At 32.7% G+C, this 27,283-nt stretch overlaps 1 protein-coding gene across 1 annotated transcript in view; it reads left to right on the forward strand.

The window, feature by feature from the left end:
- The first annotated feature begins 2,365 nt into the window (after nt 1-2,365).
- The window catches only part of LOC149414033 (uncharacterized), a 45,970-nt gene continuing 21,052 nt past the window's right edge, over nt 2,366-27,283 (forward strand). The window contains exons 1-4 of the mRNA XM_089643801.1: nt 2,366-2,485; nt 13,047-13,150; nt 21,519-21,627; nt 21,711-21,814. Of these exons, the coding sequence (XP_089499927.1) occupies nt 2,416-2,485; nt 13,047-13,150; nt 21,519-21,627; nt 21,711-21,814 (387 nt within the window). The 5' untranslated portion in view covers nt 2,366-2,415. The remainder of the gene's footprint in view (nt 2,486-13,046; nt 13,151-21,518; nt 21,628-21,710; nt 21,815-27,283) is intronic.

Genomic DNA, 27,283 nt, shown 5'->3' on the forward strand with positions numbered 1-27,283 from the left:
GGGTTGGTATGTGTCCCTGTCTCTAGTGCGTGTGTAGCGCTTTGTGAGTCTGTCAAGACGTTAACCTTTTCCCAATGCTTTTGCTGTTTGTTGACCCACTCTAGTGCTTGCATTATTGCGAAAAGCTCTGCTTGAAATACTGAGCAGTGATCTGCCAGGGGCAGTTTCTTTGCTGTAATTTCTCCGCTAGCATTGAACACTGTGTAGGCCGCACCCACTTTTCCTCCAGTTTTACTTCCATCTGTGTATATGTCTATTTCGTTCTCTTCAAAGGAGTTTCTCTCGTATGTTCCTGGAAAGATGACATGTTCTCCAATTTGTTTACTAGGGTGAGGTAGACGAGTAACCTTTACGATTCCCTGGTACTTTTTATCGTCACTTAGTAGATGCAAAGTTCTGTTCCTTTTTGTCTCACCGATTTGATTTCACTGAGTTCTTTGAGTTTTAAGAGGTAGGTTAGGTAGGTTAGGTAAGGTTAGGTAGGTAGGTAGGTAGGTTAGGTTAGGTTAGGTTAGGTTAGGTTAGGTTAGGTTAGGTTAGGTTAGGTACATCAGAATATTGAATCAATCTTTACTGTCGTATTGTTGTACTAACTTTAATACACTGTTTTGTGTTGAGTTTTTACTGTCGTATTGTTGTACTAACTTTAAAACACTGTTTTGTGTTGAGTTTTTTTGCAGAAAATCAACACAGTTTTTCTTTAATTTAGACAAAATAAATTACAACACCCATTTTATTTTATTTATTAATTTAAAAAAAAACATGACATATTACATATTACAGTGATCTTTGGCTGTCCAACTAGGAGATTACCTGTTTTAGGACAGTCAGAAATAGGCAGATATATTAAATGCGATTCTTGTTTAGTCTAGTGCAGGGGTGCTCAAACGGTCGATCGCGATCGACCGGTCGATCTCGAGTGCTTTTTGAGTCGATCTTGAGAAAATTTCCCATTTTTCATGCCTTTTTTATTATTTATTTGTAGCTTGTAGCAGACTGAGTTACTGAACGGAGTGTTCTGGAACAGTTGGCAAATTTCGTATTCGCAATGTTTAGGTCAACTTACTTGTGCGAGTCTGCATTTTCTGAAATGAAGATAATTAAGTCAAAATATCGCAATCGACTAACTGACGAACATATGTCATCGTGCTTGCGATTAGCACTAGTTAAGTATGCTGAGGACATGCAGTGCCACGCTTCAACATCCAAAGTCATTATTTAGTTAAGTTTAGAAACTAGAACTCGTTTGTTTTTTGTAAGAATCAATAAACTTGCAATTTTTAATAAATAACATTTTTTCATCGACTTTTTAGTGCAGACCTCCACCTACCTTGACTAAAAAAATGCATATTGCGAACTAATTTCTGTCGTTCCTCCAAATTCTATGTGGATTCGTGGCCATGCAATTATGCAACGTCCCTATATATACACTTATACCTGCGCCACGATACACCCTACCTACATAGACGACAATCCTGCATCACACATACTTGCAGCCTCTCAGAGTCGATCGATCGGAATCTAATAATATTGAGGTAGATCGCCAGCAGTTCAAGTTTGAGCACCCCTGCTCTAGTGTATTGACTTTTACTTAATTATTGCACTTTATAAATAATTTGAAAAATTTTCTTGGTAGATATAAGAAGTTGCTAACTATATATTTTAAATAATATAAACGTAGAGAATAGACTAAAAGAATATTCAAATATGATAATTAAAAAATTGCAATAAAGTAAAAAAATATTGACATGTGAGTTCATCAAATTGAAATTTTACTTTTTATTTAGATGAAATTAATAAGCTAGAAAATCAAAAATAGATAAAAGAAAGAAAGGAGATTAGAAGAAAATAGAGAATAAAAATAAGCCAAAAAAAATACAAATAGGGAATTAAAAATATGCAAAAAGAAAAAAGTATATGTATAAATAAATAAATAAAAATATATAAGCATGTAAGCTTTTCAACCATTCCGTGAAATCTTACTTTTAATTTGGTGAAATTAATGCGCCAGAGATATACATATTGATTAAACTGGTAGAAAAACCAGCAATAAATGGCACGATCAAGTGAATCAAGTATGTAGTTACTCTATTCAGGTCATGTCAAGAACGATCATCGTTGATCTCGCATATCCCACAAACAAAGTTTAATCGTTAAAAAGTCCCTCCAGACAGCATGCTCAAAGAAGATAGTCAAATTAATTCCCTCAATAATTTCAAATATTTTCCTGTTTGCGAAAAAGTAACTGGCGTTAAGATAAGAGTTACTGAAATAAACCAAATCGTTATCTCTTTCATGCTCTGAGTGTACAGATAAAAATACTTTATAAATATGATTGCTTGGCTGTTTCCAACCATTGTAGACGTGACGTTGTAGAGTACGGTTTTTAAAAATAACTTCAAAGTATTTTTCAAAATGAGCTTCTTAAAGGAAATCGCGTTCACTGTGTTAGTAATTACTTCTTTAGTTTCGGGACAGCTGCAAGGTAAGAATTATAATAATTTTTTCACACTTTAAAAACATACGCACATTTACATTTTTAATTTAAAATCTGAAGAATTGTCTTTTTTAAATTTTTCTTTTACATATTCAAACTGATTGATAATGCCTTTGAAAGGCGTAACATCTGTCACGCTCATTAATAATTACACAGAACATTTATTTAGGTTTTTTTAATAAATTAAATAATACTATAGCATATTGAGTAGATTAAAGAAAAACTTCAAATTAAAATGGAATTCCGCAAATTAAAGTTGATAACAATTCATAAAATATAATGTGTTGTCCATTTTTCTGTGTTACATAGAAATTGGAAACAAGTTATATACCTAACAACTATATAATTTGTTGAATTTTAAAACTAGATTAACTGGCATTGATTGTAATATACCAATTTTTACTGAAACCCGTGATTATTATGAGTATCTAGTACCAACATTTAAATGCAGTTTAATAAATTAGATTGATTAATTGTATTTCAAGTAGATAGATTTTAAATAAGAGGTTTATTAATAGATTTGTTACAAAAAAAATCAATTCGACACAAATACTTACAACACTAAACAATAGATTTACTGACATTTATTGAATGCTAATTTTTCTTATTAAAATCCGTCATTTCCACAAATGAAATTTGTTAAATAAAAAGTCCTTAGTATTTTTTTAATCGTTATGTTTTAATTTTTTTTAAATACGTTTTCGTGTATATTTTTAACACAGATTTACTTCATAAATATTGTTACCTAAATCCAATCTGGTCGGATTTATAATATTATGTAAGTACATTGGAAAATAAAACTCAATAATACAAAAATGTCTAGAAATCGTTACATAGTTAAGCCCAAGAAAGTCATAGTTGACGCACAAGAAATACATAGTTAATGCACAAGAAATACATAGTTAATGCACAAGAAATACATAGTTAACGCACAAGAAATACATAGTTAATGCACAAGAAATACATAGTTAATGTCCAAGAAATACATAGTTAATGCACAAGAAATACATAGTTAATGCACAAGAAATACATAGTTAATGCACAAGAAATACATAGTTAATGCACAAGAAATACATAGTTAACGCACAAGAAATACATAGTTAATGCACAAGAAATACATAGTAAATGCACAAGAAAAACACATTTAATGCACAAGAAATACAAAAACGTGTGAGAAACTCAATTTATAAAAAATTGGTTACATAATTAGTGACTTAAATATTTAGTTATTTTTTAATACCGCACAAAAGTCCCAATTGCTAACGTTTTATTTGAATCATCTTTTTTCGTTTTAATTTTATTTTAGTTTATCAGAGAAACAAACGAATACATATTTTATCAATATAATGACATGTTACATGTTTGCATGAACCAATAAAGTTTCCGCATAAAATACAAAAAACATAAATGATATAAAACTTTGCGCAACGTTTTTCAGAAATAATTTGATTTTGAATGACGAACTCGATTTTTTCATATAAAACTACTGGTGAAAAATTTAAGCACGAAAGAATTATTTACTTTTCCTTTGTGAGGTGCAATCTAATGACTTGTGATACACTAAAATATTTAACACATTTCTTTGATCCTCGCGAGGCGTAGTCCGTTTCTGTACTGTTCCAAATTAACAAATTCTAAGTTTAAAAATTTTTCACACAATTCCCGACCCTTTTTTAGATCCAATTTCCGATCAAAATATTTCTGTTTTTTCCAATTTCTCAACATGGAAAATTCCCAAACATCACATAATATCAAAAAGATAAATGATTTTGGGTTATTTTCCCGAATGTGTTATATTTACTATATGATTAGATAAAGGGGCTTTAAGTTGTGGCAATACTAAATAATTAACTAACTTTAAATAGTCATTTGAAAACCTTATACATATGTTGTGGTCCGCTGGACTCATTTTTGTAATCAGTGATTTTTGAACCAAAAACTATTGATTATTTCGGAAATTTGAACTTAGTTAGTTATTTAGTAATGCCACAATTTAAATCTACTTGAGCTAATAATATAGCATGAAAATCCCTTTTTGACGCAGGTCGGGAAAATGATTCTTTTATGAAAAAAATCACAATTTTCCTGAAAGAATGTTTTTCACAAAGAATAAAAAATTTGCAACACGTAAAATTTCCAAAAATCACAAAATATAAAAAAAAGCTTTTATAAAGATTTCCCCACCAATTTTCGATTAAACAATTTCCTGGGATTTTTTTCCCTAAAATAGCAATTTCCCAACATGGAAAATTGTTACACATTTTACAAAATTTAACGAAACATTTTCCGAACTTAAATTTTCCTATTTTCTTGAAAGAATTTTATTTTATTTCCAAAAATTTACGTTATATCAAAAATATAAATTATAATAATGATAATTTCCTCGTGACTAATTTGTCACGAGGAAATTTTTTCAAAAAGAATGAATCCAGGGTAGAACATTTCCCAACAGAAAAAAAAAGTATTCCAGGATGAAAAAGTTCCAAACTTTTCAAACTCGAATAACAAAGTAAAAAAAAAAAAATTAAAATTACACTTTCAACATTAAAAATAGTAATTGTACTGAAAAAATGTAACTTATGAATCCAATATCATATGAGAATATTTTCCTGTTTTTTTTCCCGGTGACTTTTCTGCCACTGGATCGCTAGAGGTTACGTTTGTTGTAAGGACTGGTTTTTTCATAGAATTTGAACAAGTCATCAAATGACTCTGTTCATGTTAATGTTCAAGTTCTATTCAAGTTCTGTTATTATATCAGAATTGACCAGTTGTTTAAAAAAACTGAAATAATAACAGAACTTGAATAAAACATTCAAAGATCTTGGAAAACAACTTTGAAATTTGATGAATTGTTAAAATTCTATAAAACAACCCGTCCTAAGACTTATACCAAAAACTTCAATGCACTGACTTCAGTTGACAAGTCTGGCAATTATGGTTACGGCATTCTATTTAGAAATACACGATTTCTGCAAATTCTTTAATTTCTAGAGTCTTTTGGTAATAAATTTATTAGTAAATTGAAACTCCCATACTTAGTACTAATTAGTATTTATTCGTCCAGTGAATTTAAAATGAACTGATTTAATTGAAGACGTACATATATTACGTAGGTATTCAAAAATGGTTTTTATTTGGATACATAATTGAATAGATAGGTACCGATGTGATAAGCCACTTTTTGCACACATTCTAATAACTGCTATTGTACATACAAAGGGGCAAGACTCCACTTTAAGGGAACTTTACTAAATTGGGCGAAGCTGGATATTGATGTTACAGTGGCGTAGCTGAATATTGATGTTACAGTGGCGTAGCTGAATATTGATGTTACAGTGGCGTAGCTGAATATTGATGTTACAGTGGCGTAGCTGAATATTGATGTTACAGTGGCGTAGATGAATATTGATGTTACAGTGGCGTAGCTGAATATTGATGTTACAGTGGCGTAGCTGAATATTGATGTTACAGTGGCGTAGCTGAATATTGATGTTACAGTGGCGTAGCTGAATATTGATGTTACAGTGGCGTAGCTGAATATTGATGTTACAGTGGCGTAGTTGAATATTGATGTTACAGTGGCGTAGTTGAATATTGATGTTACAGTGGCGTAGCTGAATATTGATGTTACAGTGGCGTAGCTGAATATTGATGTTACAGTGGCGAAGCTGAATATTGATGTTACAGTGGCGTAACTGAATGTTGATGTTACAGTGGCGTAACTGAATATTGATGTTACAGTGGCGTAACTGAATATTGATGTTACAGTGGCGAAGCTGAATATTGATGTTACAGTGGCCGTTACCTGAAATTTGTAAGTGCGTCGAGACATATTATATCTTCATTTATTGGTGAAATATATTTATTTTTTTTGACTTGTCAAATATTTTTATGTTTTTAATGATAAACTAATGTTTATAAGACAAGGTTTAATGCATAGCACAAAGGATAACAAATAAATGGAAGCAATAATTATTCGCCTGAAATATCAATACAAATTGAAAATATCGCCCGAGTAAAAAATAAAATAAGCAGTAATTGTTCATTGAGGTACTAGTACTTTGGCGGGTTGAAAATAAGCCGACATAGCTCAGTGGTTACAGAGCACCTGACCGGACATCAGAACGCACGGGTTCAATTCCCGTCGGCGGCATTTATTTATACTCGGAAGATATTTTCAATTTGTATTGATATTTCATGCGAATAATTATTGCTTATAATTATTTGTTATCCTTTATGCTATGCATTAAACCTTGTCTTATAAACATTAGTTTATCATTAAAAAATAATCAAAAACTCTTTTTGAAATAAAAAGAGTTTTATTAAAATTATTATTTATTAAAATCTACACGTAACACACAAAAACAACTAAACACACATCACTCACAAACACACAAGAATATTTTCACTGTATTATTTTTTAATTTTAAATGTATTATTATGTATTTCGTATTTTTAATTTTAAATTTATTATTTTCTTTTCAAATTTATTATCTTCTCTTTAAATGTAATATGTAGATTAGATTTTCATAATATAAAATGAAGGCCTCAGCACGGGCAAGCCACCCAGTGAGGCCTACATTACTGGAAAACATAAATTGTAACAAAATAATGTACCAAATAAAAAAAAAAAAAAAAAAAAATACCAAGCTGGAAAACCTAAAACTGATTGACATTCTTTATGTGTGACAAAAAAGATAATATTATTAATTTGACATACAAGATCACATTGACCAATAATCGGTATTTAATTACATACAAAACCAGACACATTTACAAAACCCTTTTGTAAAATAGAATTTAACTTATTAAATATAAGAGCCATGCTTGACTTGAATAATTGTTATTATTGATGTTTCTTATTATTCCAACGTAACGACCTTCAGAGAAAGAATCACTCTCTTTATTAGGTTTTGATGTAAATTTAAATTTCTGACATTATTGCGACAATTTTAATTATTTTTGAAACAAAATTTTGCAAAGCGACCAACAGAATTACATGACCTGCATTTGACATTTATATCTGTGTTGCTGACCACATGTCATCTTCAACAGGGTATAATATGACTGTGACGGTGACCCGTGATGATTGAATTGACGACTTGCCGATGAATTAACGACTTGACGACCATAATGACTTGATCCTCTTGGACTTGACCCTCTTTGACTTGACTTCCTGACTTGTCGAATGACTGTTGACATTTTGCCTTTGATAAGATGACCTTGACTGTCTTGATGCACTTTTTTGCTGACTAATTTGAAGGAAACCCGTTATTGTTATGGCTACATTCAAATGCAGTTTGATTAATTAAACTGATTTATTTTATTTCAAGTTGCTTCTTCAGAAGTTTAATATAACATTTTACAAAAAAAAACCATTCCGCACAAATATGGACTTAAATCTTTATACAATGCATTTACTGGCATTTATTAAAAACTATTGTTTTACTAAATTCCGTCATTTTGATAGGTAATTAAAGCACTTGGTATTTTTTTTTTTTCTTTTTACTAGAGTAACCCATCAACGATTTTGTCTTGTACTGGCTCAGTTAAAATATTGTTTAAGTTCACTCTAGGTATGTGAGAAAAATTCCATTTAAAAAAAAATCTAATGTGTAGTTAGTGACCTAAATATTTCGTTATTCTTTTTAATACCGCACAAGAGTCCCAACCGCTAACATTATTTGAATCATCTTTTTTCGGTTTTCTCGAAACACGAAACTCTATAAACGTAACATGGTTGCATGAACCAATGAAGTTTCCGCATAAAATACCAATAAACGTAAATGATATAACACTTTGCGTTTTTCACAAATACTTTGGTTTTGAAAAACGAACTCGACTTTTTCATATGCAAAAACAATGGAACGAAATATATATTTTTTAATCCTAGCAAGACGCTGTCCGTTTCCTTCGTGAGGTGCAATCTAATGACTGTTGATACACATGAATATTTAACAAAATTCTTTGATCCTCGCAAGGCGTAGTCCGTTTCTGTTATTTTCTTCCCGCGAGGTGCAGTCCGTAATAATAGTGAGAGGCAGTTTGACCATGTAATGACTCAATAACTCCCATAATGCAGAGTGCTTGAGGCAGTACCAGTTCCAAGCCTACTTCAGAATAACTAGTATAAAATACTTCCTCTTCTAATACTAGTCCCCGGCGTTGCCCGGGCTTTACGCATTTTTTCGAAATCAGATGTAGACAGTAATTTTCCTCTTATTTAACCTACCCACAAGCTGCGTAACTTTGATTCAACCAACCCAAATTTGCTTTGAATTTAAGTGTTTTAATTTTTAAATTAGACCGATTGTGTGATGAATTCAGATAAGCGATTAGGTACCCACCTATTATACGAATTTCAGTTGTCTGTGCTGTGCGTTAGTCCTGCGTGAAATCTGGAATTTAAATGTCGTTTTCAAAATATGAACTGATTGTATCAAGCATTCAAACAAACGATAAAGTAGATAAGTACATTAAATTTTGTTTTTTTTGTTGTTTTGTTTTTTTTTTTTGTTTTTTTTAAATAAATTTAAAATAAATCAAATTTAATAATGTTATGATAATTAGTAAGTTCTGCAAGTATTTCTGTTAGTTTTACAGTTTTTAATGTGACAGCTGTTTCGGCTTTTGAGGCCATTATCAAACTGTGGACATGTCCACACGGTGACGACTTATTTATATGATTTTATCTATTCCCATCCATTTAAATTTCTATAATGTTCAAAAATGATTCATTAAGAATTGGAATAACCAAAATATTTGGAAATCCAGCAGTGTTTATACACCTGTTAAAATTAATGACCTAAGGGTTTTCTTAATTGTTGGTACGTGGGTGATAATGTTAAGGGATTATATTTTTTTGGTTTTTTGAAAATATTAAGCAGGGGAGAATTGATCATTTTTGTTTGATTATTAATTAGGGTTATGTTTGGATCATTAGTTCTTTTATTTATCTCTAATTGTTCTAGTAAATTTAATCTAAAACCCTTTCTTTCTATGTGTAAAGGTTTAGGCTCGTTGTTGTCAAGCGGGACGTGGTTTTTCTCAAAGAGGTGAGCTGCGAATTTTGAATCAATTTCATTATTTTTATAGCAACGCATATGTTCTTTGAATCTAGTTGAAAAGGCTCTCCCAGTCTATCCAATATAAACGGCATCACAGTCTATATGGTCGCATTTTAATTCATAAATGCCGCTATTTTTAAGTTAGAACAATTAGAGAAAATTAAATGGAGTTCTACAAATTAAACACCAAAACAATAAATTAAATTTTGTTGTTCTTTGATTTGTTCGTAATTCAGACTATTCCGTGATTTTTAGTTGTTTACTACTTGGATGAATGTCTAACTAATTCAAATGCACGACAATAATACAAGTGTTGTTTCGCTTTATATTTATTTCAAGGATAGACAGATATATTATTTTGCCATTTGCAATTTTGACAATAATTAGCATTATTAGCCCTTCTTATTATATTCTTAGAAAGTTAAGTAAACGACAAATGGGATCCACCTCTGATCTAGAGCCTCAAAATACAAAAAAAAAACCCTTGAATTTGTGCAAAAACAGGCGATCCGTTTGATAGATAGATGGAATGCTGTCCTTGTTATACCGGTATTTCAATGGAAGATGCTCCGAGGAACTAAAGTCATTGATACGTTTGTCACCGGTGCAAAGTAGCGAGACACGCTAAATGCGCCCCAAACATTTGTCTCAAAAAGACCCCCCACACAGCATCCGAAAAGATAACATTATTCGCATTGAGTTGTGTAATTGTGAATTAACAATTGTGACTAACTCCGTGGTCGAGTGGGCGACTAATACATTGAAACTAAACAAGGCACGTGTTCAAATTAATCAATTCTTTACAAACGTATCTCGTTGTTACGTTTTGTGTGTGCATATCGGTATGACACCCCCACTTACCTATTTGTACCAGTCTCAAGATGGCTAAAACCGGTTAAGGTCAAAAATAAAATACAGTTTTTAAATTTTATATTGTTTTTGTGCCCTTATTTAAATAAGATAGATTAATTCATTTGCGTTGTTTTCTTGAACATTTTTATCACAACATGTTAACTATACCATAATGAAGCAAGATTCTTTTTGACTTTATTCACTATGGTATAATTTAACAGTTAACTATGTATACCATAATGAAGCAATATCCTTGTTGACTTTATTCACTATGGTATAATTTAACAGTTAACTATGTATACCATAATGAATCAAGATCATTTTTTGTTGTTTGTTTTTGAGGTGTTATGCCGTGTTGCGCTAACTCCTTCTTTAGCCGACGTTTCGGACAGCGTTGCAGTGTCCATCATCAGGGCAGATCCGGTAGGTCCGAAGATGTGGATCTGCCCTGATGATGGACACTGCAACGCTGTCCGAAACGTCGGCTTAAGAAGGAGTTAGCGCAACACGGCATAACACCCCAAAAACAAACAACAAAAATGCTTTTGGCCGTGAAAATCTAAAAACTTACCCAATCAAGATCCTTGTTGACTTTATTCACTATGGTATAATTTAACAGTTAACTATGTATACCATAATGAAGCAAGATCCTTGTTGACTTCATTCACTATGGTATAATTTAACAGTTAACTATGTATACCATAATGAAGCAAGATCTTTGTTGACTTTATTCATTATGGTATAATTTAACAGTTAACTATACCATAATGAAGCAAGATCTTCTTTAAAGTTTTTCGTGATAAAAATACAAAGCCAGTGTAGTGTTAGCAAGTTCCAAACTTGACCTAAATGTACTATCTTCGTTAGTTCAAGTGAATTGACAGATTTAAGGTAATTACAGATCAGTTGTATTGTTTCGCAATCGCAAAAGACGTTAAATGGCTTGTTAAAAAGTGCTTCTTACCAACGGCTTCTTGGCATATATCCACCTCCACAACGTATAAATGTTATTTATTACATCGACCAACTTATTCGTGTCATTGATTAATGATTATCCTGTTATGTCTTATTGGTTTGGTGAAATTATGTGAACCATGAGTTGTTTTTAATTTTTTCTATTCAAGATAAGCAGAAAAATGACGAAATTCGACTGTCGGAGATAAGCACAATCATGTTTTTCAAAATTCGAATGTCGGAGATAAGCACAATCATGTTATTCAAATTTTTGTCAGTGTTCTTTTTGTTTTTTTTTTTATTTATTCTAATATCTCTTTCCTTTAATAAAAAAATCTAATTTTAAGTCATTTAGGGTTTTTTCGTCTCAGATTTACAAGTTTACACTGAAAAACTTTCCTCTTGAGAAAATGAACTGTGAAAGATCATTTTCTTGGGACAATGCTTTGTCAGATGATTTTCTTATGACAATGCTTTGTCAGACGAATCTTTGTCAGGCGAATTTCTTAGGACAATACTTTGTCAGGCGAACTTTGCCCTCAGGAAACATTTTGATATTTTTCTGCTTCAAGGACGTCTTTATCTTTAAAATAGTTCTTTGGGCTAAAGAATGAGCTGAGCCCAATTGTATTGTCTATGGTGGCACATTAATGACTTTGAGCCTCTCTACCTTGTCTATCATCATCGCTCCATCGGCTATATCCGTGGTTAAGTAGTGCACAAACTGTTTCCATACAAGAAGATATCGATCTAGTGAATGGTTTATTTATGGTCACCTGTTTCCTCAGTGAGCCCATATATAGTGGTTGCTGCTATAAATACGTGTCATACAACTTATAGACTAATTGTGTTATTACAATTGTGCATTTATTTAATAATCCCGTTACAATCGACAGTATCTACAGATTAGGTACAAGTGATTCCACCACAGTTCGTAACACTAGAATAGTTGCTTTCTAATGATTAAGAATAATTCAAGAAAGATTTAACATTACATTTCATAGAGTATTTATCTGAAGTTACAGCGCATTGCTACGCAACTTGTGAAATTCAATATACTCATAAATGTTCTCGTTTTTTTTTGAATTTATAATGAGCAATCTGTTTTTTTAAACTTAGATAACAAAATCATTACCGAACCATTTAGGAAAAGTTGATATATTTTGTGACGTAACGTAACGTCCATGACTTATAATAGCTAGTTTAATATTGTCATTTATTTTGTCATCATTCAGATAAAACCAATCAACCTTAAGTAGGAAGTCTTCTGGAAGAATTTCTGTGGCTTTATCAAAGTTATGAGACTTTCATTTAATTTAATGATTTTCACACATATTATTGTTAATGGTTACATTTAAAGATAGTTACAGCAACAGATTTGTTATAAAAAACTACATCCAGAGTTCGATCAGTGCTATTTATCTTTTAATGACAGATAGTTTCAAGTTATTACTTGCAGATAATTCTGAAGAGAATGGATCCCCTTTAATGTTTGGTGGATTATAGTCATGTATTATGTTATAAATAGTTGAAACATACTAGAAATACATTAGATTAGAAGGTTTAGGTGGTTAGTAACACAATACGCGTCGAGGGGTAAGGTCTTCAAGTAGGAATACAGAGGTTGCGGGTTCTTCTCCTTTCTCTCACTTCATTCTGGTTTTATGTTGCAGGAGAGCTGTGTGTGACGGATGTAACTATTCAGGCTGGCGTTTGCAGACACTTGCACAAGTGCCCCACCGTCATGAATGCGGCATTTCAAGGAATACCACCTCAGGTAAAGTCACATACATAATAATTAGTCACCAATGCAGACGTTCTTTTTGAAGATCCAAAGATCCAGAATGTAGATATATGTATATAAAATCGTTATGTTATTACTCCTATTATTTTATGTATCTATAGTTCACATTTCTTGCAAAACGTTGGGTACTTTGAATTTTTATATTAAACTGCCACAGTGATTTTAAAACGGAGTTTTCACCACTGCGCCTGGCGTTATCTGACAAAAAAACTTAATTTAGGCTCTTGTTTTTCTTTCTGCCGTATATTTGAAAAAATAAACGTTTGTCGAAAAATGTTCATACGTTTTTCAAAGCAGAATCAATTTGCTACAATTTAAAAATAAAATAAGATATACAATATGTAGATATATTCTGAGAAACAAGTTTTTTATAAAAAAAAAATATAGGTATGGCAGTTTCCGAGATACAACATAGTGTAAAATATTGAGGTTTGTCAGTTTCCGATATACAACTTTGTGTAAAACATATATGTATGGCAGTTTCCGAGATACAACTTTGTGTAAAACATATATGTATGGCAGTTTCCGAGATACAACTTTGTGTAAAACGGTTTTTTTTAATAAATGTGAAAAAATTATCTAATTATTAATATAAAAATTATTATAAGAAATTATGGGGTGTAGGTAAATAAAAACGTCATTACGATCTCGAGTAAAAATGATTGTCAATAATTTCAGCCTAAGATGTTAAATGGCCTTGAAAAATATATTGGACATGGGTGGGATAGATATGTGAGCAGATTTTGTGTATGGTTATATAACTTACCTGACAATTTCAGTCAAGTCAGCAACATTCTTAACGAAATCTAATTGGGTTGCCACAGTGATGTAAAAACCAAGTTTTCGACATCAACCAGCCCCCGCACCCCGCGCTACCCTATAAAAACATCAAAATTTACGCCTTTGCTTTCATTTGTGCTGTATATTAAAAAATAGCCTGTCTTTTGAAAAAAAATCGAATTTTTTTTTAAGGAAATTAATTTTGTTACAATTTGAGCATAATTTTTTTTTTTACATAATTTTTTTTTAAATTATTGTCGTCTCTGTATAAACCATCTCGTGCTTAAATTGTAGCAAATTAACTCTACTCTCAAAAAAAAGATTTAATGATTTTTTGGACGGTCGTTTATTTTTTTAAATATACGGCAGTAACGAAAACAAGGGCCTGAAGATTGCTGAAAACTTGGGTTTACGTCACTGTGGCAACTCTATTGAGATTTTGCAAGGAATTTCGCTTGATTGACTGGTAAGTCATATTACCAAGAAATAACTTCTGCTCACGTATCTACCCTACCAATGGTAAATATATCTCAGGAAGGTACACGCAAAGTCATTTTATACACAAATTAAAAAATTTAATGTTTGCAGATGATATGAAAATGTATAAAACGGTCATCTCTCTATCGGACTGTAGAGAGCTACAAAGTGACTTAGATAGGCTCTGCAACTATTGCACAGCTAATTATTTGGACCTTAATGTTTCAAAATGCCACACCATGTCCTTCACCAGAAACAAGCATATAATTAACTTTCCCTATTCACTCCGCGATGAACCCGTGATCTCAAAAAGCGAATGTAAGGACCTTGCAGTCTTCGTAGACAGTAAACTTATATTTAATACGCACATTTCTTCAATCACTGCTAGATCTTACAAAATTTTATGTGTCATACTGCGTCTGAGTAAATTATTTAAAAATCCACGTACGCTAGTAATGCTTTATTCCTCACTAGTCAGAAGTACACTGGAATATGCATCGCCTGTCTGGAATCCCAAATACACTTACTATGTCAATAATATAGAGCGCATACAAAATAAATTTATTAAGTACCTAGGTTATAAATACAACAATAATTATATCTGCACTCTCCAATCCCTGAAATCCAGGCGAACGGTAGCTGACATGGCATTTCTCCATAAAATAATAAACGAAATAGACTGCTCAGAACTTCTATCCCAAATAAATTTTAATACCCCATCTAAAAGAACTCGACACACCAACCTTTTTTACACAACTAGTAATAATACAAAAGCTGCAGCCAATTCCCCTATTTCTCGCATCTTTCAAACATTCAACTCAATTCAAACAAGCACAAGTACCGATATATTTTTTGATTCTCTCCCTCTATTTAAGAAAAACTTTTTTAGCACACTGAATTCTCCAACATAACACATACAACCACACAGAGACACACACGCACACGTACACACACACACAAACACTCACACACACCTCTCTCCTTCCCCAGCACACTAATTAACTTAACTTAAAATTGTAACTTAACGGTAAAATGTATAATATACCCCCTATGAATATATGTCAGCGACATGTCATTGGTACCAATTATTGTACTAACTTTTATAACTTTGTAACTATTGTCATCTATGTAATTATGTACTGTTTGTTTCTGCAATAAACAAAAATAAATAAATAAATTTAATTTTTTATCAAAAACTTCTGAACATTTTTTTCTACTTTTTGAAATATGTGGTAAAAACAAAGACAAGTGCTAAGTTAAGATTTACTGTTTTTGTCGGGCAACGCTGGGCGCTGAGTTCACTGAGGTTGAAAACTTGGTTTTAAAATCACCGTAGCAACTCAAACCATATATCAATATTTCTACACTACATAAAAGGTAATTTGCAAGGAATTACCACTTGTTGTGCTATGTTGACTGTTGTGTTATTATGAACTTGTTTAAGCTAGTATCGATCTACGTACAATATATCGTATTCATATTTTGTAGACAAATTAACTCTATCGTCCTTGGAAGAGATTGGCTTCTCCAAAAAGGAACATGTTGACAAAATTAAGAAAACTTTAAATGCTTTCTGCCACTTTGTAAAATACAAAATATAAACTCACGCTGAATATTACAATCTGTGAGATTAATTTTGAAATAAAAAAAAACTATCAGAAATATCTCTTATTTTTTAGTAGCAAGAAAACATACAACAATCAACCATATATACTTCTTATGGACATTTTTTTCCTTTGGCCTATTTTAAGTCGATATTTCCTTGACTGTTCAACAGAAAAAAGGTTATTTTTTTTATAAAAAGATAGTTTTTTTTAAATTAACTTAAGGCCGAGTGTAGTTTTTTATTAATTTAAAATAATAATAATATTATTAAGCAAATCGATAATGATAGTGTTTTCAACAAGTAAATTTTTTTTATACATTTTTTAAATTAACATAGGCTTAGTAATTATCAAAATCAAATCGAAAATATGACCTTTTTCAGACCGTAATACGTGCGTTTAAAAAAATACTATTAAAGGCTGAATATCGTCGAAAAATACCTGAAGGGGTTTTCTTTAAACGTACGAAAAAAAAACTAAAAAATAAATAAAATAGGTTCGTAGTTTAATTTTTTCATAAACACTAATTGTACTTGTTTTTAAAATGCAGATTATAAAACTTTGGATACGTTTATTTAACAAAACTATACGATAAATTTTTTAAAGTTAATTTTTTATTAAAATATTATTATTATTAAAATATTATTATTATTAAATTATATGATATTATACCATATGTTTAAAAATTAAATATTAATAATATGATAATATTTTGTAATCCTACATGTATTTAAAATGACTGACTTTTGCATTTTTATATATAAATTTTTTGATAGATCTAATACGCCTAAATTTTTTTATATGAGAGGTAGGTATAATGCCAGTAGCCGAAATTACAAATGGTAATATTTTTATAGTGAGAATTCCAAATTCTTTTGAACTCATTTCCTAAATCTGTGTATTTTCTTATTTTTTCAAAAAAAGATTTTTCTATATTACAGGAATTTGTTTTTTTATATCAAAGTACTTAAATAAGTACAAAAAGAAAAAGAGAAAAAAATCTAACCTATTAGGTATGTGAGTTTTTGAGCCACTGGCTTAGGTTATGCTATTCTGTACACTATACTGTAAAACTCTCGACCCGAAGTTTGCGGGATCGAATCCCGGAGTGGGCAAGTAAATTTTATTTGGTTAATTTGTGTTATTCACAATTAATGAATTAATATACGTATGGTATATTCGCGGTACGTTTCATAGTGAAAGATACTCTCAGTATCGCCTGGTGTAAGACCACCATTCAGAATTGAAACGTTGCTTGAAATGGCTTTAGCCGTGTTTGGTGACCAAATCTGAATAGATTTGCCAATAGCCAGGTAGATTCACTTATTCAATAAATAATACCCGTTCTGCGGTCTAAATTTAAATAATGATTTGTGGTCTTTCATCAGGGCGATACTGACAGTATCTAACGCTCTGGAAAATGCCGCAAATATAATACTTATGGACATTGTGAAATAACACAAATTATTAAAATAAAATGTAGGTTGGTACTCGTGCACGCCATAGTCGGGCCATATCAAGAGACAGAAGGTCAGCGGTCCTATATCGATATATTATTGTGTTTGTAAATTATTCTCAAAAAACATGAATGAAAAGACCAAACACAAATAACCTGACTGCCATATGTTGTGGCTAGAGTATTTTAAAGTCCAAGCGAGCAAGCGTAATTACTAGCGCCACGTGATTATGATGCACGTGTGAGTCAACGCTCATAAAGGCAACTCAAACAAACATCATCTCTCAAAAAGTGTCGCTACGTTTGAATATATGGGTATAGGTTTTCAAGTTACAACATAAATATGTTTTGTCAAACAAATAATGCTTTTTCGAGGACCGGAGTAAAACCGACTCATGACCGTCAAGTGACTCAAGGCCGATGACGCGACTAATTACCCTCGCAGACGTGCGTGACAAGTTTTTTTAGTAAAAAACACAGCCGTAAGTGATTTTTTCAAAATTTAAAATTGCGCGGGACTAGTCAATTGAGGAGTACACGTTGTATACGCGGTTCTCGTCGCGCAAGATACCTCTCTTCGCGGTCTAGAGGCAGAGCGTTCGACACTCGTTATGCAGGACCCGGCTTCGAATCCCATATTTTTATAATTTTTAATTTTTTTTTTATTACATGCTACTTATAAATATGTGAATTTATAAGTAGCAATTTAGTAGTAATTTATTTTTACTTGTGTCATGACATTGTTTTTATTAAAGCATTACATATTATTTACTTAGGCACCGTTGTTTTCTTCTATGATCCTTAAAAAAAACCTTACAAAAAGCAGGTTTTTTTTGTTATCCTTCAAAACATGCATTTTCTACTCTTGAATAGTCTTTTAGCACGTTTTTTTTATTACGGTCAGAGCGCATTGATGTACCTACCTAGGTACCTACCTCTTGTATTTTTTATGTCAGCGCGGAGCCTTGTGCAGTGGGAAAGTGTTTTAAAAAATCAAATATTGACATACAATATAAGTCAGTTATAATTAGTGACATCTTACGAATTTCAACAAAACTTTTTTAGTAGAGAACTTTCTTTAAATGGCTAGTAAAACCTAGTTCCTCCGCTGGAGGCATTGTTGTAGTTTCGTTCTGAACAGGGTACCTATTATACTTGGCCTTAACGTATGACATTTCAAAAGAGCTAAGTTTTTATCCCAACTAATCGTGACTACGAAAAATACACGAGTACTTTAATAAAATAAATAGAAAATATTTGACATGGCAGTTCTTATGACTTATGACATGTCTTTCACGACTTAAAACACTTTGTCAACAAAATGATTTGTAAAATTCTTCGTCCTTCTTCTGATTCTAGGAAAGTTTGAATTCTCGAAATTTGCGTTCAATTGTGTTAATATCAGGGTGTTTTATTTCTGTGAACAAGAATGGAGCAACGATATTTAACGTTGCAGTTATGACCAGAACGGGTTTCAGACAAGAGACATTTTCTATCTGTTTCCGAGCTGCATCTTTTGTATTCTTTTTATTCCAACAATAACAAATAGCTTGAATATGTAATTATTCAATCTTACCACTCCAGCTCACTGATAATTCTAGAAACGACCCTGCCTACCACTAGCTCCATTTTACCGATTTTACGGTTTTATATATATATTTCTCAGACATACCACTCGTTTGTTTGATGTCAAAAACTTATGCATTTTTTATACAAATATTCTATATGATGTGGTAATATTATTGTATATGCCCAAAATGTGCATCATTTGCACATCTGCATATTTAAAGGAAAACCTTTTTGCATTTAACTACTGGAAGAAAGTAGAGGAATAAAAATAATAAATTAATAATTGAAAGTATATATATATTTTTTTTTATTGGAAATTTTTTGATACATAAAAGAAGTTAACTTTTTTTAATGTAGATGGTAACATATTATCATACATAATATATAGGTAACATATTCGTAGTATAAATTATAGAAAAAATTCTCTCACTTTCAGATACTTTTTTACCCAGCTTTTGACATTTATTTTATACGAGTTTAGGTTTTGGCACATCCTGATGGAACTCGGCAAGGAATTAAACAATTTTGGGCCAATATAGTTAATGTGTCTTTGGGCTAGCCTAGTTTTGCAGTGAGGCAGTTTATTCATATGAATGTATCTATATATGATCTTAATAAAGCTGGCAGTGCTTCTAGTGAAGAGAGGATCGAGCGAAATATGTTTAAAAGGGATGCAAGAAAAGAGTATATAACTGTTTTGGAAGGAAATCAAATGGTCCCGAAGTGGTCTAAAAGTATGTTGCGTGTTGTATTCTGATGATGCGGTGCTTATTGCTAACAGTATGGAAGATCTACAGTCTCTCGTGTCTAGGATGAACCAATTATGTATGAAGAATGAGTTAAAGATGAATGTAAGCAAGTCTAAAGTCATTAAGGTGTTTGAAAGATAGAGTACGAAAACAGTGCACACTATAGTTGTAAATAAGGAATACTTGGAGCAGGTGGATGAGTTTGTGTATTTATAAAGTATGTTTACGAGAGAGAGGAAAGCTGACAGACATTTTGAAAGAAAGGTAAATGCAGGTAACTTCATCACTGAACGCAGTTGGCGCTAATAAAAAAATGTCTGAAGGAGCGAAGCTAGCAGTCCACAATGGAATGTTGGTACCTATCCTGATGTATGGAAGTTAGGAATGAAACTGGCAGAAAGAAGAAACGGAATGGAAGGATGAAAGTAGACTGAATGCTGTAGAAATGAGAGTCCCTGAAACTTTTGTATGGTAAATCCATGTATGATCGTGTGAGAAATCTGGAGAACCGCAAAAAGTGCAAGGCTAATGTAAGCATAATGAGTAAGCTCAAGAAAGGGACGCTTAGATGGTTTGGGCATAAAGAGCGAATGAGCAAATAAAGGTGTGTAAGGAGAATATACAATGCAAATGTGAATGGTAGCAGAAGTCGGGGGCGCCCGAGAAAGACATGGTGAATCAGATACGTTGTAACATTTATACACTCATCAGACACATTTTATTACTCATATGAGGGTTAGAATCAAAATAAAATAGATGATGGCATTATGAAATTAAATATTTAATACATAATAAAACCCGAGACTCTATAATTAGGACTGATAACATCTCAGAGCGTGTTCAAGGTTCCTTTTTGGAAACGCTTGTAGGTTGGAGTAATTGCAAAGCATTATTTCGCACGTGACATTATTAAACCATTAGTACTATCCTTGTTACAAAATGGTGGGCGCCATGTGAGTCAAAGATTGACCTCACAAAATATAATAAAAACTAGAAACACGATGTCCAGCAACATGCAAGCTAGTTAACTCGTGGCCATGTCGTCTAGAGATCACCAATCGAATCCTTATAAGAAGACCGCTTCCGTAGGCTTTCCGCTGAGCACTCACTCGCTCGTTCTCCGCCGGTGGCCCTGTTCCGTAGTCCAACAAACGAGCAAACTGTATCAAGTCAACATCAGTTCCCAGTTACTGATCGAGTCAACATTCGATTCCTGGGGTAGCAATTATAACTGTTACAACTTTTATAGCGCACGCTTTTGTATAGCGCCGCTTTTGTGAGTTATCACCTAAGGGGCGCTTAATAGAAGAGTATGTATGCAACGAGAAATGAATGTGAATGAGGCAAGAAGTGTGTGCCAAGAACGAGTTGTTTGGCGGTCCGTCTTCTCTGTTTACCCCTGCTGGGAAACTTCGTGTTGGTTAGTTTATATAAAAATCAAAGTTCTTATGCAAACTGCTATGTATAAAACTATGTCTCCCAGAACCACTACACTAATTATATATCTCCCAATAGTCAATCAGTATGCCCTGTACTGCCGACCTCGCTACTACTTGTATATTTACCAATTGTTGATATTTTTTGAAAATTTGGTACGTTTCAAAGGTTAAAAAATAATGCATTGTGGAGAGTAATTTTAAAAAGTAGGTACGCCCCCTCATGCAGATGTACAAATGAATTGGTAATTCAATGTAGTGCGTTTTCAGATGTGCGTCTCCCCGAAGAACAGATTGATAGTGTGCTGCCCCTGGGTACCAGGGCAAAACACAGGACTGGAAACCAGACTCCAGGCAAAAACAGATACCCCTAGAGAAGGTACATCACTTTCAGTTCATAAAGTTTATCAGTCACCATCACCTGTTGTGTTGTATAACCCTGATGTATCTGTTTGTTTGAAGGTGATAACTGCACGATGGCAGTCACGGGGATAACGGGAGTATACAGACCATTTGCCAACTGCCAGACAGCGAAGGAGGCTGCCTGTAAAGGCATTTTACCACAGGTACTGTTCCCCTCTTTATGTAAATCTGACAATAATAACAATTTTTTACACTCGCGGAAATTAAATCTACTATTAATGATCATTACACTTGCAATGATAACTTTACTAGCAATGGTATGATTATTTAAAATCAATCTTCTTTAAAAAGAATTGTCAGGTGAAAACCAGTAAAACATTGTACAATTTTTAATATTATAAAAAAAATAGTCTCATAAACAAAACTATATAAATATGAAAACTATATAAGACACAATCCTCCCATCCTTGACATTGACAACTTAATCCCGTGGCCGGGAAATGAAGGGAACATTGAAATTAACGCAACTTGACGCTCGTAATATAAGCCACTTCAGCAAAACTAAAATCGTTTATGCCTTGTCCACACGATGCCAGTATTCTTGTCCGGTGCACGAGGCTAGTATTTAAAACCAGGAAAGCAACATATTGCTAGTGCCTTAGCTAGTAACACTAGCTACGTGTAGACAGAACTAGCTTTGCTTTTAATCTAGTAAGTTAGAGGAAGCCAGTAAGCTATCGTCTCAAGACAGAATAGTTTAATAGGATGTGATTTTATTATTTGAGCTAGTAACGTCCCCCACCACCAAAGTTTATATCCTAGCTTTCTAGTTAGCTTCGTGTAGCCGCACAAAGCTATTACATGATCGACTAGTGCTCGGTGACGAGGTGCTGATGTTTTTTTTTGACAGGATACGAATTTAATAATGCCAAAACCAAGTAACGAGATTAATTTAAAGTTTTTACAGTTATAAAATAATAAATAACAGTCTGCATAATAATAATCACTAAAGACATTTATTTTTCATTATTCTTTATAAGCACCCGCTAAAATGCCAAAGCAGTTTATCAGCCGGCCATATTCACAATATTAATTATGACACTAAAGCACACATATAATGAGTAGCCGCAATATAGAAAATACATAAAAAATAACAAAATTTCAAGTGACCACAATACAAAGACCTAGAATACATAGACAGATAGATATAACACAGTCAACATACTCATAGACATACAGACACTCAAAAGTTCACAACATACTTGCGGCCGTTATTCCCATTCCTACTGATTAACCGCTGAGCCGAAATTTTAGCTGAATACTGCCCAAAAGCACAACTACGCTCTTTCCAACGGAAATGTGACGACTGAGCGATCAACCAATTTAAGGAAGCCAAACTAATGGATTAAGCTTGCCTCAGTAAATGACTAGTTATAAAAACTATCGACAGAGTTAAATATATTCGCGACGCCAAGACACGGTGGCATTAAAGTCAAGCTAACACTTTATTTTTAACATATTACATAGGTTTGTTCAAAAATTTATAAACTATCGGTTTGTGTTTTACAATATTTGAAAAAAAAGCACTAACAATAAATACAATAATAAATTCGTCAATATTTATTTAACATTGAAAGTTTTTACTTTGATGTCATTTTATTGTCTATGAAAGTGGGCGGGGCCACTTAAGAAAACCAACGGTGAAAGTATTTTTGTTATTTGTTTTTGGGGTGTTATGCCGTGTTGCGCTAACTCCTTCTTGAGATGTGTTATTTACCAAATAACATATCTGCCCTGATGATGGACACTGCAATGATGTCCGAAACGTTGGCTAAAGAAGAAGTTAGCGCAATACGGCATAACACCCCAAAAACAAAACACAAAAAAAAACGGTGAAGATGTTTGGAAAAAGGAAAATCGAACGTTACTGAACAAATCATTTGGCCGATCGGAGCATGAGATTGATCTATGGAAAGGTTGAAAACAACGGCCGTTAAACACTCATAGGCATATTTATACAATTACACGCATTAAATAAATGGATACCAATGTATTTATACACAATAACAATATAGAAAATCTTGATCCATTAACCAGTTTTTTAGTTCAGTCCTGCAGATTGATTCGCTTTTTAACTCCATTGGCATTTTATTTATTGATTTGTTTAACATCCACGGTATAAATATACCATACACAATAATTGCATGTTACACAATACAAGCATAATCAAACACTTGTAATAATTGAAACAAAAATAACAATTAACTGTGGCATTTGATCATAAAATGACGACAGAAAGTATCACAGAAAATTTGATAAATAAGTATGAGTAGACTTAGGTTTAATTAATAATGATTTAGAAGATATGATAGTACATATAGTCTTTTTGTACTAAGCTTCTGTGCAGTTAAACAGATCCGCTAGATAGTTGTGAATTCTAGTGTACCTGTAAACTGGGTGTATTTTAAAAGCGGAAGGATTATCATAAGTATTGGTTTCACTCATCTAACAAATAGAATCATTATTATCATCTCATCACTCATTTAACAAATAGAAAAATGTATGTAAAGATTTTGAATGTAATGAGTAATTTTAGATTTATTAAATCAGGAGTGCCTCAAGGGTCAATTTTAGGACCAAAATTATACATTATATATGTAATTGCCATGTCTAAACTTTTTTAAATAGCCCGTAGATTCATTTTTGCTGATGATACTGCTCTAGTTGTCTCTAATGAAAACCCTGAAATAGCTATTCAAGAATTACAAATAGACTTTAACGAGCTACTTAAATGGTCTCATGATGTAGGACTAATTATTAATGTCAAAAAAACTAAATGCATGTATATAAGATCAACGAGCTTGAAAATGTAGAACTTACCTAAAATAACTGCACATCATTTTGAATGCATACATAAAAAAATGATAATATTTGCTGCTGTGAAAAAATTGATTTTACAAACGAATATACTTACCTTGGCATAATCGTAGACAATAACTTTAAATGGGACAAAAGTGTGACCAAAATTTGTAACCAGCTCCGATAAATTAAAATTTGTATTGCCTCGATGTACTCTCAAACTTATATATCATTCTATGGTCGAATCAATACTTAGATATGGAATTCGAACTTGGGGACACTCGAGTAATATTAATATTAAATACATTCAAAATCTACAAACTGCTATAATTAAAAAAATTGTTAAGCCTAGCATTTACAAACAAAGAAACAACTTAAAATTACTGTATTGGTGCATAGTCACAAAACAAGATTTACTGAAAAAAAGGCCTAAAAATTCCACTATAAGTATGGTAGCAGAACACTTGACTATTTAATACCTGTGATTTATAACAAATTTAACAAAAACTTAAACTTTAAAAATAATGAGGAACCCTGCCCTAAACTGACAAAAAAGTGGTTAATAAATGAAAAAAACGTTTATCTATCCTAAACATTATATTTGGTATTAATATTTAAACTTCAGCTAATGTGTATTATGTTATAACATTAAATGGTAGAACCTACAGACAAGCTGATTGTTACAGCTTTGTGGGACTACCCATATCTTATATTGTATTAAATGTAATTATATTAAATTTAATAAATAAAACAAAAAACTCGATAGCGCCATATCTTCCTCGGGTGTCCCCGACTTCTCAAGACATTCACTTCCTAGTCGTAATGTCCCCACGCCTATTTCTTCCTTCATCACTTCCTAGTCGTATTTTCCCCACGCCTATTTCTTCCTTCATCACTTCCTAGTCGTATTGTCCCCACGCCTATTTCTTCCTTCATCACTTCCTAGTCGTATTGTCCCCACGCATATTTCTTCCTTCATCACTTCCTAGTCGTATTGTCCCCACGCCTATTTCTTCCTTCATCACTTCCTAGTCGTATTGTCCCCACGCCTATTTCTTCCTTCATCACTTCCTAGTCGTATTGTCCCCACGCCTATTTCTTCCTTCATCACTTCCTAGTCGTATTGTCCCCACGCCTATTTCTTCCTTCATCACTTCCTAGTCGTATTGTCCCCACGCCTATTTCTTCCTTCATCACTTCCTAGTCGTATTGTCCCCACGCCTATTTCTTCCTTCATCACTTCCTAGTCGTATTGTCCCCACGCCTATTTCTTCCTTCATCACTTCCTAGTCGTATTGTCCCCACGCCTATTTCTTCCTTCATCACTTCCTAGTCGTATTGTCCCCACGCCTTTTTCTTCCTTCATCACTTCCTAGTCGTATCGTCCCCACGCCTATTTCTTCCTTCATCACTTCCTAGTCGTGTTGTCCCCACGCCTATTTCTTCCTTCATCACTTCCTAGTCGTATTGTCCCCACGTCTTTTTCTTCCTTCATCACTTCCTAGTCGTATTGTCCCCACGCCTTTTTCTTCCTTCATCACTTCCTAGTCGTATTGTCCCCACGCCTATTTCTTCCTTCATCAAGTTCGCCTCATTTTACCACAAATAATTATTTGATTCGTATCTTTCTCGGGCATCCCCTACTTTTTCTACTATTTAATTCACGTAGTATTATTAAATTTACATTGTAACCCTTAAAAACCTACCTTCTGTAAACATTAATTCGACTCTTTATCTCATTCCAGTGCAGAGATAATTAGTTAAGTGTTTCTCAGGCGTCCCCGACTCAAACCACTTTTTAAACCATCCTGGTACTTATATGAATAAACTTTGAAATTTTCAACATAATCGGTCGCATAGTTTTTCGACCTATAGGAGACAAACAAACAAACAAGCATTCATTTTGTATATATAAATATAAATTTTTGGAATGGACATTCTTGTGTTGTATGTGTGATCTACTTTATCTTTATATATGGAATCCGACAAGGGGTTTTGCCATACAATTTTTAACCATAATACCCATAGAACAAGTAATATATTAATAGACTTATATAATAATTTGATATATCTTCTTTGTACATAAATACTTTTGCTTAACGAAAGCTTAGTCATAGAGTTTAGGATTGATTGAATTTAACTTATATTTGTCTTGCAAGAGTTTTCCCAAAACGTTATTCCGTATCTGATAGATTCCAATAGCAATAAATATATTATTTTAATTTAAAAGCAATATATCGTCAAGAGTTGTGAAAAATGGAAAATCAACCAGGTCTGGAGCAGGTGCTAAAGAGGAGTAAGCTGTTCATTTCTCCCTATTAACGGATGTAGACGTGAGGTTACCGTAGTCAGTGCAAAGATGCTGGCTTTAAATTTCCTATCAGCGTGTACACCGCTCTGGTTTGTGCCAAACCAGGATAGTAAGCCAGGATCGCCTCTTATGCACCGGATAGTGGTATTGATGGGGGCATCAACTTAATAAATTCACGTTTGGACAGCACTGACTTTACGACTAAATCATTAGCACCGTGTAAAAAGGCATTAAATATTGAATTAGAAATCTAAACAACTGTACACAACAGTGTCTGCAGTAACGCTAAATCTGAGACTTTTTCAAGAATAAATAATATTGCTACAATAATATTACATTAAGAAACTCTTGGCAAGGATAACCTTAAATAGATATTAATATTAAACGGTTTAGTTAGAGGGAAGATCAGATGACCATAAGGTTCGTCGGCTAAAATAAGGTTTTTCAGTAGCACAGTGGTTGATGTATTCCTCCCGGAGCGAGTAGCGAACCCGAGTTCAAT

This window comes from Hesperophylax consimilis, chromosome 20, assembly GCF_061612785.1.
Source record: "Hesperophylax consimilis isolate HC1 chromosome 20, BYU_Hcon_1.0, whole genome shotgun sequence".
NCBI classification, from domain to species: domain Eukaryota; kingdom Metazoa; phylum Arthropoda; class Insecta; order Trichoptera; family Limnephilidae; genus Hesperophylax; species Hesperophylax consimilis.